At 40.2% G+C, this 19,036-nt stretch overlaps 1 protein-coding gene across 4 annotated transcripts in view; it reads right to left on the bottom strand.

Moving 5' to 3' along the window:
• The window catches only part of Chn1 (chimerin 1), a 159,155-nt gene that overhangs the window by 35,231 nt on the left and 104,888 nt on the right, over window positions 1-19,036 (bottom strand). For 2 of the 4 annotated variants that reach the window (XM_048345212.1, XM_048345214.1), the window contains one exon: window positions 1,077-1,154. In XM_048345212.1, the coding sequence (XP_048201169.1) occupies window positions 1,077-1,154 (78 nt within the window). The other 2 variants (XM_048345213.1, XM_048345215.1) reach the window with 2 other exon arrangements.

Here is a 19,036-nt window from a genome sequence, read left to right as displayed (position 1 = left end):
CTAAAGATCATAATATATTCCCCACTATGACAAATGCCAACAATGTAAATAGGGGACATGGTATTTAACATGTGAATAAAATAAATGTTGGTGTTAAAAAATCAGAATGAACTGCAAACTTGAAAAGAAGTCACCTTGTACAGAGGCAGTGCTATAGACAAAATAAATTTGTAAATCAAAGGTCAGGATTTCTAGCTTGAACACCTTTAAAAATCAAATACTTCCTCTTTTAACAAAGTAGATGATATTCTGTCTAACCTGAAAATATTCATGTCTGCATTATAAAGTTGTCAAACTACTGAAAGTTACTATAGAAATGCCAGTGCATCTCCTATTAGGTATAACTGGGTCACCTTACATACTAGTTCATGCTGCATATGCTCTGAATTAGAATGTGAAGGACACAACTCTAGGCCTTATACTGTGCTTTAAAACCTACACACAAGTTACATCTAACATATATATCATCTTGGTGAAAGATTCAGGTACAGTGGATAAAATATATTAAAAATAATTTAAAATAAAATATACACAAGGTGAAAGCAAATATTAAAACTGTATAGAAGTTGCTTGTGTCAGCAGCATCAACAGTCCCACAGTAGCCATCCTCCTTTCATCATAGTCAATTCATTAACTGGGAAGAAAAGACAGAAACTATGGGAAATGTAGGCCATCTGCTCAATCCAGATGCACTGCACATGTCTAACAGATAAGATCTAATCCTTCCCTGAAATAACCAACAAAAGTATTTAGCTGAATTTGCATCACAAATAAAAATAATTCCAAAATCATTATTAAATAAGACCTTTTTAATATCAGTCAAGGCTTACTAGTGTGTACACACTGATTAAACAGAATATTAACACAGCATAGAGAAAATGGGATTGGATTTCTAGTAGCTCTACTCAGCTATTCCTAAAATACTTCAGGCTTAAAACATCATCTTTCCTTGAATAGAAGAACATTTTAGCCAAGTCATCCTAGTTATAAAAAGATACCAGAAGGTATTCTGTAACACTGTACATTCAAGTAATGAGCATTTCTTGTAAGAAAATGTTAAAAATAAGTATTCTTACCTTGAAATTGTGAACCTTTTCATATTTTGGAATTTGCTCATTTTCTTTCAGAGTTGCTCTTCTAACAAGTGATGTCAACTGCGAATAAGCAAAGAGTTTCAGAGGTTGCCAGATTGTCACAGACGACTTTTGAGAACCCAGTTTCATTCCCAAGGCTGCTATCAATAAATCTTGCTGACGGCCCTCTTGTTTTGATTTGTGAACCGCAGCTCTATTAGTTTTCCTCCCAGACCAAGACTCTTTGGATGGCATTTTGGAATTCAGAGCAAAGAAAGAAACCCTGTATTGGCCTGTGTCTGCCGGTGAACTCTATTCAGCTAATACATGAGCATTCTGCAGCCAGCACAGAACCCTAACCTACAGAGAGCTGAGGCCACGCTGCACCACAGAGAGGTGCAGGAGGGTGATGAAGCACTTCTTCAAGAGAGGCTGACTAACCAGGCAAATTCTTCTTTCTTCCAGTTTTAACAAAATGAAGCTCTATATTTAAGCTTCTGAAAACTTAAAGAGTCGGAACAGAAATAAAAACAGTCGATGCTAACATGTAAAACATTCAGCATTCTCTTTATAAGCCCTTTTAAAAAGCCATGCAATTTTGATACATTTCTAAAAGCTTTCTTCTCTATTCAATAATGTCCATTCTGAATGAAAGATGCCTACATACTGCCTGCAGTCAGTTTCTAGCAAGAGACACCCTGTGAACCCTCTAGCAGGAAGGTAGGGGGAAGGGAGGGATTTTTCGTGAGAGGCAGAATTAGACTGGTTATCTCCTTTCTTACGGTGGCCAATGAAAATCAAGCAACAGTATTTAAGTACAGTGTTCCTCAACTCACTGTTTCTCCCTCCTCTCATGTAAAAATTTCTTGCTGGCTCAAAAAAGAAAAAAAAAAGAAGGAAGAAAAAAATCAGTGGGAAGATAATAAGCAATGAATGAGTCATGCATTATTACAAAATGGAATTTTTTAACCATTAAATGCAGTAGAAAATTAACATACAGCAATATGTTTTAAAACAAATGAACATTCCACTGTCAGGTAATTGTGAAAAGCTGATCCATATCTTTCTTTGTGTATTATGCATATATTCTACTGCTCAGGTACATCTCATATCCCCTCTTCTTTGTGCATTACTAACAGAAATCACTTAACTAAAACCAAATTTTGTAAAAAAATACAGAAAAACTACTATTCTTTCTTTTTTTTTTTTTTTTTTGGCCAGTCCTGGGCCTTGGACTCAGGGCCTGAGCACTGTCCCTGGCTTCTTTTTGCTCAAGGCGAGCACTCTGCACTTGAGCCACAGAGCCACTTCTGGCCATTTTCTGTATATGTGGTGCTGGGGAATCGAACAGAGGGCTTCATGTATACGAGGCAAGCGCTCTTGCCACTAGGCCATATCCCCAGCCCTACTGACTATTCTAATAAAAAGACATTTAAATAGGTCTGATATTACTCCATGTAGAACAAAGAGCATGCATATAACATTGCTAATACCCTAGGGAAGTCAGCTTTGTATGTACTATGTATATAGCTATGTTATGGATCTATACTTAAATAAATCAATATTTTAATTTTCTACTCATATTTTTTAATTTAGTGATCTTGAACCAAAAGGAGACAGGTGGAAATATGTGAGTTGCACAGGTCCCAGATATAGAGTAACTGTACATACCAGGCTCATGGATGTTTGGTTGCTGATGTAGCAAATGGGGGAGCTGTGTAATATACTCAAACCCAGCTGTATTTAAAAGCAACAGTTACACTTTCAGAAAGGGACTATGAGAGGTGTACATTTTTCCACTGTAGTTCTGTAACATCTTTCACCCATTTCCTTGTGCTATAGTAACTAATTTTAATCTATTATAATTCTAATGTTATACTATACTTTAAAAAAATCTAAAACTCTGATATTGAAATGACCTGTAGGATGGAGAGTTTAGCTCAATGGTGGATAGTGTGCTTACACTTGCACAAAGACCTGGGCTCAGTCTTCAGCACAAGTAAACAAATTCAATCAACTTACTAGTGTAACCATCATAATCTATAGGTGGCACAGCCCCAAGAATATTCTAGTTTAAATTGGGCACAAGTATTCTTTCACTATGTTCGGTATTTAAAATAATGATTTTTATAAACATGACCAATTAAAAACATTGAGTACTTTTTGTTTGTTCTTTTAAAAACACATTAAGCAAATAAAAGGCAGATATTAACATTTACATCGATTGGAGTTTTAAAAACCAATAACCTTATTAGATGGTCAACATGACATTTGAAATGATCCTAATTTCAAGAGGAAAGACAATGGATAAAGTTTTCCTTGCCTAACCTAAATTACTCTCCAGTTTAGAACTAATTTGTCATGACTTAACGTAAAGGCCCACCAATTCTTTATGTATGGACACATGTACAGCCTAAAATGGCTTAGATAATTTTCAGTTGCACTAACTAGAAAAAAACTACAAAGTTCAGCAATATTTGTTTTCCCCAAGCTTCTGAGTTAGAGAAAACAATCACATGTGTAACATTAAAAAAAAAAATCGCCCCAGGCCTTCAACTTGAAATAACTACAATTCAACCAAGTATCATATTCATAGTAGTCACCCAGAAAATTCAGTCAGGTAAGATAAGCATTTTATTATTAAGAAATACTGCCTACCACAAACTTGGCAGAGTTGTATTGTATTTCTTAACTTTTCTAGTAATCAAGAAATACTGGGCCTCACAAGCTTGAGGCTCTGGATTCAAATATAGTACTCAAAGTAAAAAAACAAACAAATACAAAGATAAAAAAGGAAGAATGGAAGAGAAAACAAATAAATACAGTAACAAGGTCTCCTAACTGTGACCGAAGGCAGTAAAGACACAGAAAAGAGTAGCTTAAGATGAAAAAGGTCTTAGGTACTCTCAAATGGCTATGGGTTTGGTCACTGTTGTTTGTCAATGTGCAAACAACTGTATCACTGTAATGGTTTTGGGACAAGCCTGCAAAACACAAGAGTTACTAGTGCTACCAATGTTCTGATGCCTGACCCCCATCACACACACACACACACAAAATGTTTATCACTCTTGCTTACATTTAACTGGCCATATCAATCTATTTAGATACTGAGTACTTACATAAACCCTAGAAGACATAATACTATTCTCAGTTTATAGATGAGAAAACTGAGGTCCACAGAAGTGAAATTCCCAAAGCTGCATAGCTGTAAGGTGGTAGAGCTGGGATCTTAAACACTATGGTATATCTACAGAGCATACAAGAGGAAACTATGAAGTCCTTCCTTTAGAAGCCATGGATGGTTTGCACCAATCAGATGTGATCTTGCTCACCTCTTCATTAACTTAGGGCACCATATTTCTAACTTGTATCACAGTTACCTAGGTAACTATTTATTTAGAATTGGGTCTTGCATATGTTCATATAAACCTTGAATCTGGCATGGAAACTTGCAACAGCAACAAAAAAGGCTCAGTAAGGAGGCAAGCACTCTTGCCACTAGGCCATATTCACAGCCCAAAAGGCTCAGTAAGTACTTGGTTAAAAAATAAAACCAGCCAGGTGCCAGAGGGTTGAGATCTGATCACTGAAGTTAAAAGCCAGCCAAGGCAGGAAAGTTTGTGAGACACTTACCTCCAACTAAATGGCAAAAAAAAAAAAGCTGCAAGCACAGCTGTGGCTCAAGTGGTAGTGCACTAGCCTTGAGCAAAAAGAGTTCAGAGATAGCACCCAGGCCCTGAGTTCAAGCTTTGGGAGGTATGTTGGTGCCTTTACTGCCCATCTACATAATATTTGTCTAACCACAGCAGTCTTGTAGGTCTTAAGACAATAGGCAATAAGTGCTCAATAATGATATAGCATTATAAGTAAATACTGGTTGTAGAGAATGATATATATATATATATATATATGTTATATAAATAAGTCAAATCTCCTGCTCCAAGAAGACACAGCATGCCTGTACTCAAGTCTCCACATTCCAGTTCTAATCTTTAAAATTTTGCCTATGAACACAGATGCTAGTTGTGAAAGCAAGGTTTGGGAGGATGGAAAGTAGAAAGGAAAGGAGGTTATCAACATCTGTTAAGGAGCAAATATTCCTTGTAACTTTGCTTAGTGCTTCACTAGGTTGTTCAATTTACTGGTCACAATCATCTTGGGAAGTATGTGACATGAGAGTCATATAAAATGAAGAAACTAGGGCTCACAGAATGACTTGACCTGAATCTGTCTTTTCCAACATCTTCCAGCTCTTTTTGCTACCTTACAATCAGAGCAGGAGATAAACACAGACAGCTGGTGAAAATGGTGAGTGGTTGGAGATGTAAACTGGTAGGGCACATGGCTTGCAAGATCATTCTTGTTAGACACATCAGCTGAGTTTAGCTTTGTACTTTGGCTAGGAGTCTTTGGCTTGTCTTCAGACTTAACTCTGCTCATTCTTTTTGTTGTTTGTTTGTTTTTTTGGTAGGTTGTGGGATTTGAACTCAGGGCCTGGGCACTGTTCCTGAGCCTCTTTGTGTTCAAAGCCAGTACTCTACCACTAGAACCAGAGCACCACTTCTGGTTTTTGAGTACTGGCTTTGGAGATAAGAGTCTCATGGAGGGACTTTTCTGCCCAGGCTGGCTTTGCACTGTGATCCTCAGATCTCTCTCTGCCTCCAGAGTACCTAGGATTATAGGAACGAGCCACTGGCGCCCTGCTCTACTCATTCTTCATAATGCTGTCACTTTTGTAAGTTCATCTGAATCAGGGTGACTGCTTCAAAAAAGGGAGGATTTATCCCCCTTTTCTGCCTTTGTCCAAGCCATACTATAGGAAAGAGGACCATAAAAATGGGAAGGGACAGGATGAGGAATAAGGAACAGATAAGTGACCTTGGAAAGAAACACATTCACCACTTTTCAAACAAAGAGGCTCCACAGATCATATTACCCACTGTTCATCCAGTAATGATACTCATTTTTACCAAGTATAGTTGAACTTAGAAAGTCCAGGTTCTGAGACCACTCTGTCCATTTACTGGCTGTGCACTGTCCTTGGTCAAGTTACTAACTTATTCAGCCTTTGTTTACATATGTGTAAATGGATTAAAGCAAAGTAAAAATTAAGAATTAAATGATATAATAGGAAGAATTCTGCATTATTTCTGGAACAGAAAATAATCACTAAATGAAGGTTTCTCCCTCCTTTCCTTGTATCCAAGGAGCCTTAATACCAAGATTTGAGTCAGTATTATATGTAACTATGAAGTGGACTGAAGACCCAAGGGCAATGTCCTCTATCATGTAAACTTTAGCTACATGGAGGACAGCATTATTCTGTAATTTTTACTTTAGCTTGTCCTGGCAAGAACTTTCACTCTCACATGCTAAAGTAATCCCTTCAAATCCTGTTTAAGGAGAGGGCCTTCACAGATTATTCACGCTGAGGTACAAGGTTTCTTTTGTACTTAGTCTTGTATTTAATACATGACCAGGACTTAAGCCAAAGGAATAAATCTCCAACTACTGAACATCAGGACTTCTACTCATGACAGTGTTTTCCAGAAAATTGGAAGGACCTCATACAACACAACCACCCCCTCCTCCTACTACATAATACTGCAAGGATAGCATGGATGCATCAGAACGATACTAAGTCAGTACTGCACCTCAAAATCACCTCAGATATCCTAGCCAGTGGGGCCTTAAGGCCTGGGATAGTAGCATAACTGGATTAACTCTTGGGTACTTAGGGTTCTGATCCTTGTTTATCAAAATCCTCCAATTTCTATAGAATATTGAAACTGAGATATAAACAACACAGCTTTTCTGAAATCTCCCAAATTAAGAAATAATATGATTACCCATAATGATGGACTGACTCAAACAAATAAAACTCATTACAGATATACATATATCCATTATGTATACATAAAGATATACACTATCCTTATCTTCACATCTTGATGAATATTTAATTCAGTAGTGCCAAGAATGAAATATATTCCAAGGCAATATGTCAGTTTCTACTGACATCAGTGTGACAATGAGAATACATGTATGATGGCAGTTTAGTTATGAAACCAACCAATAAGATAGATACATAACTTCTATTTTATAGATGAAGAAATAGAAGTTTGGAGACATTAAGTATCTTGGCTGAAGGGCATCAAACTAGTAAGAGGTAAAAATAGAGCTTAAATTCAGGCCTGTATGTCTTCAAATTCTGTGTCTTTCCTCTTAACTACCTGACTCTCATATTATACATTACCTACGGTTAACATGTACCTTTGAAAAGTTACCACTGAAAGGAATTCCCAGGTCATTAACACTCGAGTACTTCTCAAACCACTAGGTACTTTAGTAGTTAGTTATATTTGAATTTATAGTGTCTACCAGATGCTACAAACAAATTTCCAAAACTCTTTCAGTCGAACACTTCTATTTTAAAACTTCTAAATTCCTTAAGTTATGTTGGGATAAATTTTTATGTTGCACAAGAAACTCACACATTCTACCAGGACTTTATTAACCTTATGTTACTACAACAGTCACATCATAATTCCTAACAGACTTCATTACACAGCTCCTTACCATTAACATAATGCCCACCAATCCATCTGAATATTAACAGTAAAGCACATCAATGGTTTAATATCACTGCATAATAATTCTAAAATATGCTATGCTCAAGTACTAATGCTGAATGCTATCTACTCTAACACCATCCCTGACAGACTCAATACTATTTAAATATCCACTTGAAAATCCAACACAAACAAAGTACAGCCATAACATTCCTTCTTCCAAGAAATACCAGAACAATTATAAACCCTTTAGCAGAAACTTTGAGGGAGCTTCTTTTTTAACTCTGGGCCTAGGGGCTATCCCTGAACTTTCGTGCTCAAGGCTAGTACTCTACCACTTAAGCCACAGCTCCACTTCCAGAGCCACAGCTCCACTTCCAGCTTTTGGGTGGTTAAGTGGAGATAAGTCTCATGGACTTTCCTACATGGTCTGGCTTTAAATGCCAATTCTCAGATCTCAGTCTCAGAAGTAGCAAGGATTACAGGTGTGAGCCACCAGCATCTGACTCTTGAGGGATTTTTTTTACTCTACATGATCCCCACCATGCCAAGGAAGAGAAATGGAACTGTACACAGCTTAGTTTCATTTCAAACTCTATGCACATTTGAGGTTTTCCCTCAGTAGTGGTCTTTTAGAACTGAATACTATACCTATGGATACCAAAGGGCTATTGTATTTTATTCATTTATAAGTCCTCAGAGAGGAGTAGTTTATAGTTCTGATTACTGGAAATAATACAGCTGTGGAAAATAAAATGAAAGATGATAGTCTTTTTATTTATTTATTTTTTTGCCAGTCCTGGTACTTGAACTCAGGTCCTGAGCACTGTCCCTGGCTTCTTTTTGCTCAAGGCTAGCACTCTGCCACTTGGGCCACAACACCACTTCTGGCCATTTTCTGTATATGTGGTGCTGGGGAATTGAACCCAGGGCTTCACGTATACAAGTCAAGCACTCTTGCCACTAGGCCATATTCCCAGCCCCAAGATGATATCATCCCCAATACTTGGTCACTGGTGGTGATGGTTATGTAGTGATCATCACAACCAGCCTTCTTAATGAACAGCTGAAACTGACCAAAGTAGGAACCTCCTCCCCATGCCTACCACCTATGGGCTACTTGAGGAATGTGTTATCATTCTGACTTCTTGTTTTAAGCAAATCTTTGCTATTCTGCCTGTAAGATACGATTACTGTTCTGCAACAGTAAGGAAGGTGAAGTTAGAGATACTCCAATGCTTCATCAATAATAAGGAGCATTAAATCTAGGGCAAAACTAATATATCATAAATATTTTAGTTTTTCCAAGAGTTTTTAGTTGTAATATACATACAGAAAACAGAACTAAAAAGTAGACTCCGGTTGATACTATTAGAAGTATTTTTAGATTTCAAACTGCCACATAAGGTTACTTCAAGTTAGTGTACCTCAGCAAACATTTTGCCCTCACAAAAACAAGGGCAACCCAAAGTCTCAAAATAAAGCTAACACTTGTATTTTTAGTTTTCTCACTCCTCCACTGACTTCTGTTTGTTAGACTGGGATGAAATTTAAGTGATTTGATTATTTTATAATTTTTTTTTTTTTGCCAGTTCTGGGGCTTGAACTCAGTTTCTGAGCACTGTTCCTGGCTTCTTTTTGCTCAAGGCTAGCACTCTACCACTTGAGCCACTGCATCACTTCTGGCCTTTTCTGTTTATGTGGTACTGAGGAATCAAACCCAGGGCTCCATGCATGCTTAGGCAAACACTCTGCCACTAAGCCACATTCCCAGCCTTGATTTGATTATTTTAAAAAGAACTTGTTACAGATGTAATGAAATTTAAGTTGTAAAAAATGTTTGTTTCAGTATATTGCAAGGGGAAAAAAGTAACTGTAGTTTGATTAGAATATTCTGGTTGAAATTTATTTAAAATATTCAGTTTAAGCCTCGATACTGATGTTGATTCATGGAAGGAAGCAGACTGGAGAAATTCAAACATACTTTATTATGTAGAAATGGCAACTGTGGCCTAAGGGGAAAATATTAACCTTCCTCAAACAATTATGCTGTAAGAAAGGCAAACAGGAGCATAATTCATACGTGTGTGAACTGTCTACCTCACAGCCAGATATGAACTTGTCTTCTTTCTGTAATGTCCCAGATATGCTGACTGTTTTCTGTCAAGATAATGATGTTTAAAAATGAAAAATAGCTTGCTTTGGGGGCATTTTCTAAAATAAATCTTTTATATCTTGTCCATAATATTTCATTTTATGAGATTCCTGTTAGTTCAAAGAATCCTAATGAAATTACTAGGGAACTTGAACAACCCATAATTTGGATGCTATCTTTATGGTGTCTCACTCAATATCTTAACAACAACTTGAGGCATCTGGATTAAGCCTACAAGAGATCACTGTTAGAAAATAAGGCAGAAAGTCAGACCTTGACAATTGGCTCTTGTGAGCAAGAAGGAAAGATCAAATGAAGCCTGATGCAGTTTCTACCTTTTAATGACATTTCAATGAATTGAGAAATATTATTTGCTAATCTCCCCCTCTACCAAGGCCATGTAAAAGGGAGGCAGTTTACCAAGCAACTAAAGATCTGAGGTTGATAAAGTTAAATGCTATTTAAAGTTACTTGGCCAACTGAAACCAGAGATTTACTACCTTATCACTATTTTGGTGGCAAAATGCCACCACTAATAGCAACTGATAGTGAATAGGGATATGCATGGACTCAAGATGGCTTCTCCAAACTTCTGAGAATGTACCTACGATTGTCAACACATCTTCAATGGCTACTGAGCAAAAGAGGCATTCTAGAAAGATGTGTTGTATCTATCTTTAAATTTATTTATTTAAGTTTAAGCACAGGCTTATATGCCTAAAGGAGGCCTTAGAAAATGTTTTCTCCTTTGAGACTTACCTCTAAGAGCAAGCTACATTATCAAGAATTTATGAGGTTAGCAGTTATAACATTATTCTAGTGTTACTTTACACTAATTTCAGTTACTGTTTATTCCTGCCAAGTCTCATAAGACTATTCTGTTGTATTCTTCTTATTTTTTTGTTTCTGTGCTGGCTCTGCCATGTGAGCAACTGCTGTACTTTCAGTTTTTTGGTGGTTAACTGGAGATGAGAGTCTTGTGGATTTTCCTGCCCTAAATGGCTTTGAATCGTGATGTTCAGGTCTCAGGCTCCTGAGTAGCTAGGACTGCAGGTGTGAGCCACCAGCAGCACCTGACTTTGTTAAGAAATCCACTGATGTTAAGTATTTGCTTAGCAGCAGAAAGCCAAAGCAGTGATTATGGAACCCAGGACTCCTCACTCGTCGCACCCTCACTCTGTTCTTTGCTTCCTTGAGGCCTGAGGAATCTGATCACTCAACATGTGATGAGAACAACGCTGAACCTATGTGTGACTCACAGTCACAAAGAATCATCCGAAGCAGAAACATTTACAGCTGACAATGAGCATGTCTGACTCTGCTTTAAATCTGACAGTTTACAACATACAGAAAAGTATGGATGGTATACTGGTCAACTTGCCTTCACTGTGACAAAATACCTGAATCAATTTTTTTTTTTTTTGGCCAGTCCTGGGCCTTGGACTCAGGGCCTGAGCACTGTCCCTGGCTTCTTCCCACTCAAGGCTAGCACTCCGCCACTTGAGCCACAGCGCCGCTTCTGGCCGTTTTTCTGTATATGTGGTGCTGGGGAATCGAACCTAGGGCCTCGTGTATCCGAGGCAGGCACTCTTGCCACTAGGCTATCTCCCCAGCCCTGAATCAATTTTAAAAATAATTTTGGTGATACTGGAATTAGAACTCCAAGCTTAGAGTCCAAAGTATGCTCAAGCCCCTTTTTCTTTGCAGTCATTTTTCAGATAGTTTCTCACACTTTTGTCTGGGACCAGCCTTGGGCCACCAATTCTCTAATTTTCTTACCACTGTAGAAGAGATTAAAGGGGTGTGCCACCACCCCAGACTTGTCCATTGAGATAGGGTTTTAACAACCTTTTCCCTCAGTAGACCTTAAACCATAAGCCTCTTATCTCCTAAACAACGGTGACTCCAGGCACATATACTAGAAGTGACTTAAAAATCAACTTAAAACATTTTATTTTGGTCTGTGATTTTGGAGGTTTCAGCCCATAATTGCTTGACCATATTGTTTTGGACCTGGAGCAGCATAGCACTTATGGCAGGTGCCAAGAGTACAAGGCAGAGGAGTGGGGTCGTGATGGGAGTGAGCTGAGGTGCTACTATCCCCTTCAAGAGCACACTTCCAATGACCTATCCAACTCTCATCTCCATCTCTTAAAGGTTCCAGCAACTCACAACAGCACTAGGAGCCTAGACCATGGGTCTTTAGGAGATAGTTCAGATTCAAACTAAAGAAGTCACCTTGATGGTTAACTTTGGCGCTTTCTAAAAGCTCTTTTCATGATTTTGATGGTGGTAGGCAAAGTTATATGCTAATCTTCCTTAGGAACATACAGGCCTTTGCTTGGTGTCTATCAGGACTGCAGATAGAGTTATCACCAGCAGTACACAATTTTGTGCTTAATATTTGTAATAGTGATTCCAGATTGGTTAATACAATACTCATAAAACTAGGGTGCATTTTATTTTTTAAAGAACATTGAAACTGGGGCTGGGGATATGGCCTAGTGGCAAGAGTGCTTGCCTCGTATACATGAGGCCCTAGGTTCGATTCCCCAGCACCATATATACAGAAAATGGCCAGAAGTGGCGCTGTGGCTCAAGTGGCAGAGTGCTAGCCTTGAGCAAGAAGAAGCCAGGGACAGTGCTCAGGCCCTGAGTCCAAGCCCCAGGACTGGCCAAAAAAAAAAAAAAAGGAACATTGAAACTATAGATTTGGGATACTCAAGATGTAGACTGAACAATGATATGTACATACCCCACATATTCATTAAAAGAAAATAATTAAATACTCAAAATACATATGCATAGTACTAAGTGCTTAAATAGTTCTCAGTCAACAGTATTGTATTGAGGCTTCACTAAGTAACCTGTAGTGCTACTGGAGAATAGAGCCATATGTTATTTTCTCAAGGGCTAGATATTAAGAAAATATATACTGCTTCCCTTGATATTTTTAAGAAATACCACAGAAAATAATAAACTGTTGTGTTATAGACCTGAAAGGATTGTTTCTGTCCCCTTTTCCTGCTTCCAAACTATAATAGACTTCCTAAAGTTTTATATAAACTCTCTGGAGTACTGAGTTAAAAAGAACTCTTCAACTGTCTTGAAAATCTTGTTTATTGAGGAGATGACTGTCACCTTAGAGGTCTTTTGTCAGTTTCAAAGAGCTAAGCAAGCTTCAATTTTCACAATGAAATGCTAATAATAAGCATTCTGAAGGCTGAAATGATAAAAACCTGAAGTTGTCAACTTGAATTCAAGTCAACTGTTGAAAATGCCAAATTGTACAAACATCTTAAATAATGTGATGTGATACGCTTTACAAGTCCTAGTTGCCAATAATTTCATTAGTACAATGAATTATATTAATAATTTTATAGTGTTCAATTATAAAAGCTTAAGATTCTGGTACCTCATTCTATGAAATAAACTGCTATTTAATATGTTTATGTCGAATTACTGTCACCTTTGCACATTTATGTGTAATTCACACTGTTACACAGGTATCCTTCTGTATATAGCAGTTCTTACTGCTGTTTTTCCTAGGAGAGAGATGAGACTCTGAGATTGGAAAAAAGCAAAAATGGAATTTTTCACTATGATGCCTGGTGCCACTACTATAGTTCACACTTAAGAATTGCAGACCCTCTACATTCCCCCCAACTGACCATGAGTAACAGCTGAGGCTGGCCAAGGGCAGTATCAGCAAATGAAAGAGAGCTGGCTGCTTTCTGCCTCAGTGCTTCAGGCTCAGTTCAAGATCCCAGTAAAGCAGAAGCTCTTCCTCACCATGACAAGGAATACTACTTCACTATCTACTTCAATTTACATTTAGCTTAAGACTGAAACCTTAAACAGCTACCATCCCAGAACAACTCATGTTCCTTTGCAATTCCTATTTTCCTATGATGACCTGAGAATTTATTTGTTTATTTATTTATTTATTTATTTATTTATTTATTTTTGCCAGTCCTAGGGCTTGAACTAGCCTGCACAGTGTCCCCGGCTGCTCTTTGCTCAAGGCTAGCACTCTACTTGAGCCACAGCACCACTTCTGGCTTTTTGTTTAAGTGGTGCTGAGGAATTGAACCCAGGGCTTCATGTATACTAGGCAAGCACTCTACCTCTAAGCCACATTCCCAGCCCTGACCTGAGAAATATTACATACGAAAATCTGAGACAAAATCTGAGATATCAGATGTGTTTATAATAAAAAGAATGCAAGAAATGTGAGATATTTAATAGTGTCACATCAACATTTAAAAATAAATGTCCTGATAGAAATCCCATTACTGGTTATATGAGGTCAAGGTGGGTGGGATTTTCTACAAAGAGGCAAGAGGGAACTATCTAGGGTAATGAAATATATATATTTTGATTGGAGTGGTGGGTACATGGCTATAAGAATGTCAAAACTCAAACTGTACATGTGCTATATATATACTTTGCTATATATATCTCAATAAAATATGGCTTTTAAGAAATTCTTAAGAAACATAAAGATATATGCTTATTTGTAAAGTTCACTGTTACGAAGAAAAACAGAACTTATTAAGAATCTGGAGGGAGGAAGATGGCGCCGCCACAGTAGGGAGGCACCCCGACTCGCTCCAACTGAATAGTGAGCTGGGAACTCCAGCACCCAACACCCCATCAAGAACCCAGCAAAACCAGTAGCCAGAAGCAGTGGAGAAACGCAGGAAAACAAAAAGGAGAAAAAAGAAGAGCCGAAAACCTACACGGAGCCGGAGAATCTCCGGGGCACCCTCCCCCCACAAGCCGACCCTGGCCCAAATAGGGCCAGGCTGGGAAAAGGGACCCGGCGATCGGCAGACCAACTGCCAAAAACTCACACCGAGAGCACAGAGTCCAGACAGCAGGACTCCACGGACCCCAGGGAGAGCGCAGACCAAGACACACTGCGATGGCGGCGACGGGAAGTTCGGGTCCACACCGGGAATGGACATAAGCGGCTGGGGAACCCAGCGGTACAGAAGGGGAGAGCCGGGGATGCCACCACGACCTTTCGCCACACCACAGCACTCCACCCACGAAGGACCAACGGCGGCGCGGGACACACACACAATCCAGGACCAGTGAGTCCCCCATTACCCCCTCCCCCAATGGGAGACCAGCTATCACAGACCCAAACCCTACAAAGAAGCTAGATCTCCCTCCCTCCCCCTCCCCACCCCGAGGGAACAAAGAACCCCCAAATCAGGCGGGAAGGCCCCATCAGGCTCTGGGAAGTCACAGGAGTTTAGCAGGGGAAGGGCGGAGCAGCCCCAAGGCCGCCCAGGAGCCTGAACTGGCTACACCGGCCCTGCCCCCTTCACAACAGGGGCCCGGGACAGCCCGCAGTGCAAGCCCCACCTGAGGCGCCTGGACCTCGCGGACTAAAGTCACAGGTGCTAGTCACCAATACCAGCACAGCAGGGACACCTGGGCCTGATCACGCGTCCTCCTCGCAGCGGAGGCGCAGTCTGAGGGTGGTAACCCACGCCTGGACAGTTGATCCCACTGGGCCCCACATATACAGCCCCCCACAGCGGACTCACATGAGGGCGCAAGCACAACCCAACAACCCAGGGCTCGATCCGGTAGGCGTACCCCGCTCAGGTGGACGGGGCCACAGCGGCAGTGCCTGTTGTAGTGGGCGCACAGCACACAGGAGGGCAGAGCTCTCCATCGGCCTGTGCCCACTCAGTCTGGCGTATTTCGCACAAGTGGGTGGGCCGCCCCTCAACAACACCGGCCCCGGAGCGGTCCACACAGGAAGGTGAATTGCCTGAGAGGTGAGCTCCTCTGACCAAGATACAGAGTAGAAAAAAGAACCAAAGAAGAGATAAGACTCCACGCCACGCTGAATCAGCGACCAGCAAACCCCCAACAGGGGCATGCTAGGGTCAGCACAGAACAGCGGCAGGACACTGTCCCACAGAGAAAGACACAGAACCTACCGGCCCCCAAGTGCAGGAAGAGTGACCACCTCAGCAACAACTGAGAAAGTCACGCTCACCCATTGGGAAGCAAGGTTCAACAGCCAAACCCAAACCCAGAGCCAGGACACCAGGACACAAGGCTCCCACTGACGGACCAGCGGGAACCAGCACAAAGCCAAATCAGGAAAGACACCCACAGATCCCAGATGCGCAAATCACAAAGAAATATAACAGTTCATGAAAGGGCAAGCCAACTCGCCAGCTCCAAAAAGCAGCACGACTGAACCAGGAGATGGAGAATAAAAAAGCAAATGAGGCCATGTTAACAGAAATGATGGAAAGGGTCAAAAACGAAATCAGAAAACAATTCCAGGAGTTTAGAGTGGAAGTCCTGAAGGACATCCAGGAAGCCAAGAAAGAAATGGAAGCAAAAACGGATACAATGCAAACCTCTGTTAAAGAAGACCTTAACATCCTGAGAAGGGAAATGCATGAAAAAATAGATTTAAAATACAACTCTTTAAAGAAAGAAATTTCCACGATCAGAGCTGATCTGACAACCATAAATAGCTCTCTGACATCCATAAACTCCACAATTGAATCCACACCACAAAGAATTGACCATATGGAATCCAGAATCTCTCTCTTGGACGATGAGGCAGCCGACAAGAACCAGAAAATTACCACACTCCAAGAAAGGGTGAAGCTTCAGGGCAGACTAATCCAGGAACTAGTGGACAAGGACAAGAGATATAATCTGCGCATAATTGGAATAGAAGAAGGAGCCGAATACCAGAGGAGAGGGCTTCATCATATTTTCAATAAAGTAATGGCAGAATACTTCCCCAATCTCACAAGGGACCCCATCCAGGTAACCGAAGCCTATAGGACACCTGGCAGGCCAGACCCCAGAAAAGCCACCCCAAGGCACATAATATTCAAGACTTCAGATCTCAAGAATAAAGAGCAAATTCTGAATGCAGCCAAGGCGAAGAAAGAAATTTACTACAATGGGAAGAGGATCCGAATTACAGCAGACCTTTCCACAAAAACCTACCAAGCGCGAAGTGAGTGGAAGAACACCATCCAAGTACTACAGGCCAACAATATGCAACCTAGGATTAAATATCCAGTGAAGTTGGAGTTCACATTCGAAGGGAAAACCAGATCTTTCCATAGCAAAGAGGATCTAAAGGAGTATGTGAATAAAAAACCAGCCCTACAGTGAATTCTAAGAGGGGAATCCCACCCAACAGAAATCGTACAGGACACACAGACAGAAACAGAAAGAAACTACAAGAGCCAGAGCCCAACAGAAAGAGCAGCTCACTAAAGACAAGGAAAAAAGAGGAAAAAACAGCCCAACAAGAAAATCTCTTTGAATATAAACGGTATAAAGGCTGGGAATATGGCCTAGTGGCAAGAGTGCTTGTCTCCTATACATGAGGCCCTGGGTTCAATTCCTCAGCACCACATATACAGAAAATGGCCAGAAGTGGTGCTGTGGCTCAAGTGGCAGAGTGCTAGCCTTGAGCAAAAAAGAAGCCAGGGACAGTGCTCAGGCCTTGAGTTCACGGCCTAGGACTGGCTAAAATAAATAACTAAATAACTCCACTGAATATAAACGGTATAAACTCTCTGATTAAGAGGAGCAGACTGGCTGGGGATATGCCCTAGTGGCAAGAGTGCTTGTCTCGTATACATGAGGCCCTGGGTTCGATTCCCCAGCACCACATATACAGAAAACCCCCAGAAGTGGCACTGGGGCTCAAGTGGCAGAGTGCTAGCCTTGAACAAAAAGAAGCCAGGGACAGTGCTCAGGCCCTGAGTTCAAGGCCCAGGACTGGCCAAAAAAAAAAAGAGGAGCAGACTGGCAGAATGGATCTGCAAACAAAAAGTTGGCATCTGTTGTCTACAAGAGACCCACCTTACAGCAAGAGACAAAAACAGGCTCCAAATGAAAGGATGGAGCAAGATCTTCCAAGCAAACACACCTACCAAAACGGCAGGTGTAGCCATCCTGATCTCAGACAAGCTGGACTTTTCATTAAAATCAGCTCAAAAAGACAAAGAAGGACACTACATTTTAATACAAGGAAAATTCCAGAATCAAGACATCATGGTGATAAGTGTATACTCACCGAACAAAAGAGGCCCCACATATGTCAAGCAAATTCTGACAGAATTACAGAACAAGATAGACGCAAACACAATCATCATGGGTGACCTTAATACCTCACTCTCTCCAAGAGACAGATCCAACACCCAGAGGATTAGCAAGGGACCTAAGTAACACCTAAGTAACACCATATCCCAAATGGATCTCACAGATCTATACAGAATCTTCTACCCCACAGAGACCCAATACACCTTCTTCTCAGCAGCCCATGGATCATACTCCAAAACAGACCATGTCATAGCCCACACAAAGAACCTCAGCAAATACAAAAGTATTGATGTCAATCCATGTATTATATCTGATCACAGTGGATTAAAGGTAACTGTCAAAAGCAACGATTACCACAGAGGCTATACACATTCTTGGAGGCTAAACCCCACACTGTTATCCAACACATGGGCCACAGACCATGTTAAAGATGAAATCAACGAATTCATAAGCCACAATGACAATGAAAACACATCACAAAGAAACCTATGGGACACAGCTAAGGCAGTACTGAGGGGCAAGATCATTGCCCTCAGCACTCACATTAAAAGAATGGAAGCAGAGCAGGTGAATAACCTCATGATGAAACTAAAACAACTGGAGAAACAAGAAATGATCGAATCTAAAATGACTAGGAGGAGAGAGATCACAAACATTAAAGAAGAGATAAATCTGATTGAAAATAAAAAGACCATTCAAGAAATAAATAAGACTAAAAGCTGGTTCTTTGAGAAAATAAATAAAATTGACAGACCCCTTGCAAGACTTACAAAAAAAAGAAGAGAAGAGACTCATATACGTAAAATCAGGGACTCCACCGGAAAAATTACAAGTACACACAATATTCAAACAATCATAAGGAGCTATTTCCAGAACCTCTACTCAGTAAAAAACAATAATTTTACAGAAATGGATCAATTCTTAGAGAAGTATAAACTGCCCAAACTGAACCAAAAAGAAAGAAATCAACTAAATAAACCAATAACTTACAGTGAGATACAGGAGGTAATCAAGAACCTCCCAACAAAGAAAAGCCCAGGCCCAGATGGATTCACCAGCGAATTCTATAAAACCTTTAGTGAGGAGCTAATACCAATACTCCTCAAACTCTTCCGCGAAAT

This window comes from Perognathus longimembris, chromosome 4 (genome assembly GCF_023159225.1).
Source record: "Perognathus longimembris pacificus isolate PPM17 chromosome 4, ASM2315922v1, whole genome shotgun sequence".
NCBI classification, from domain to species: domain Eukaryota; kingdom Metazoa; phylum Chordata; class Mammalia; order Rodentia; family Heteromyidae; genus Perognathus; species Perognathus longimembris.
This window is presented reverse-complemented; position numbering and strand designations above follow the sequence as displayed.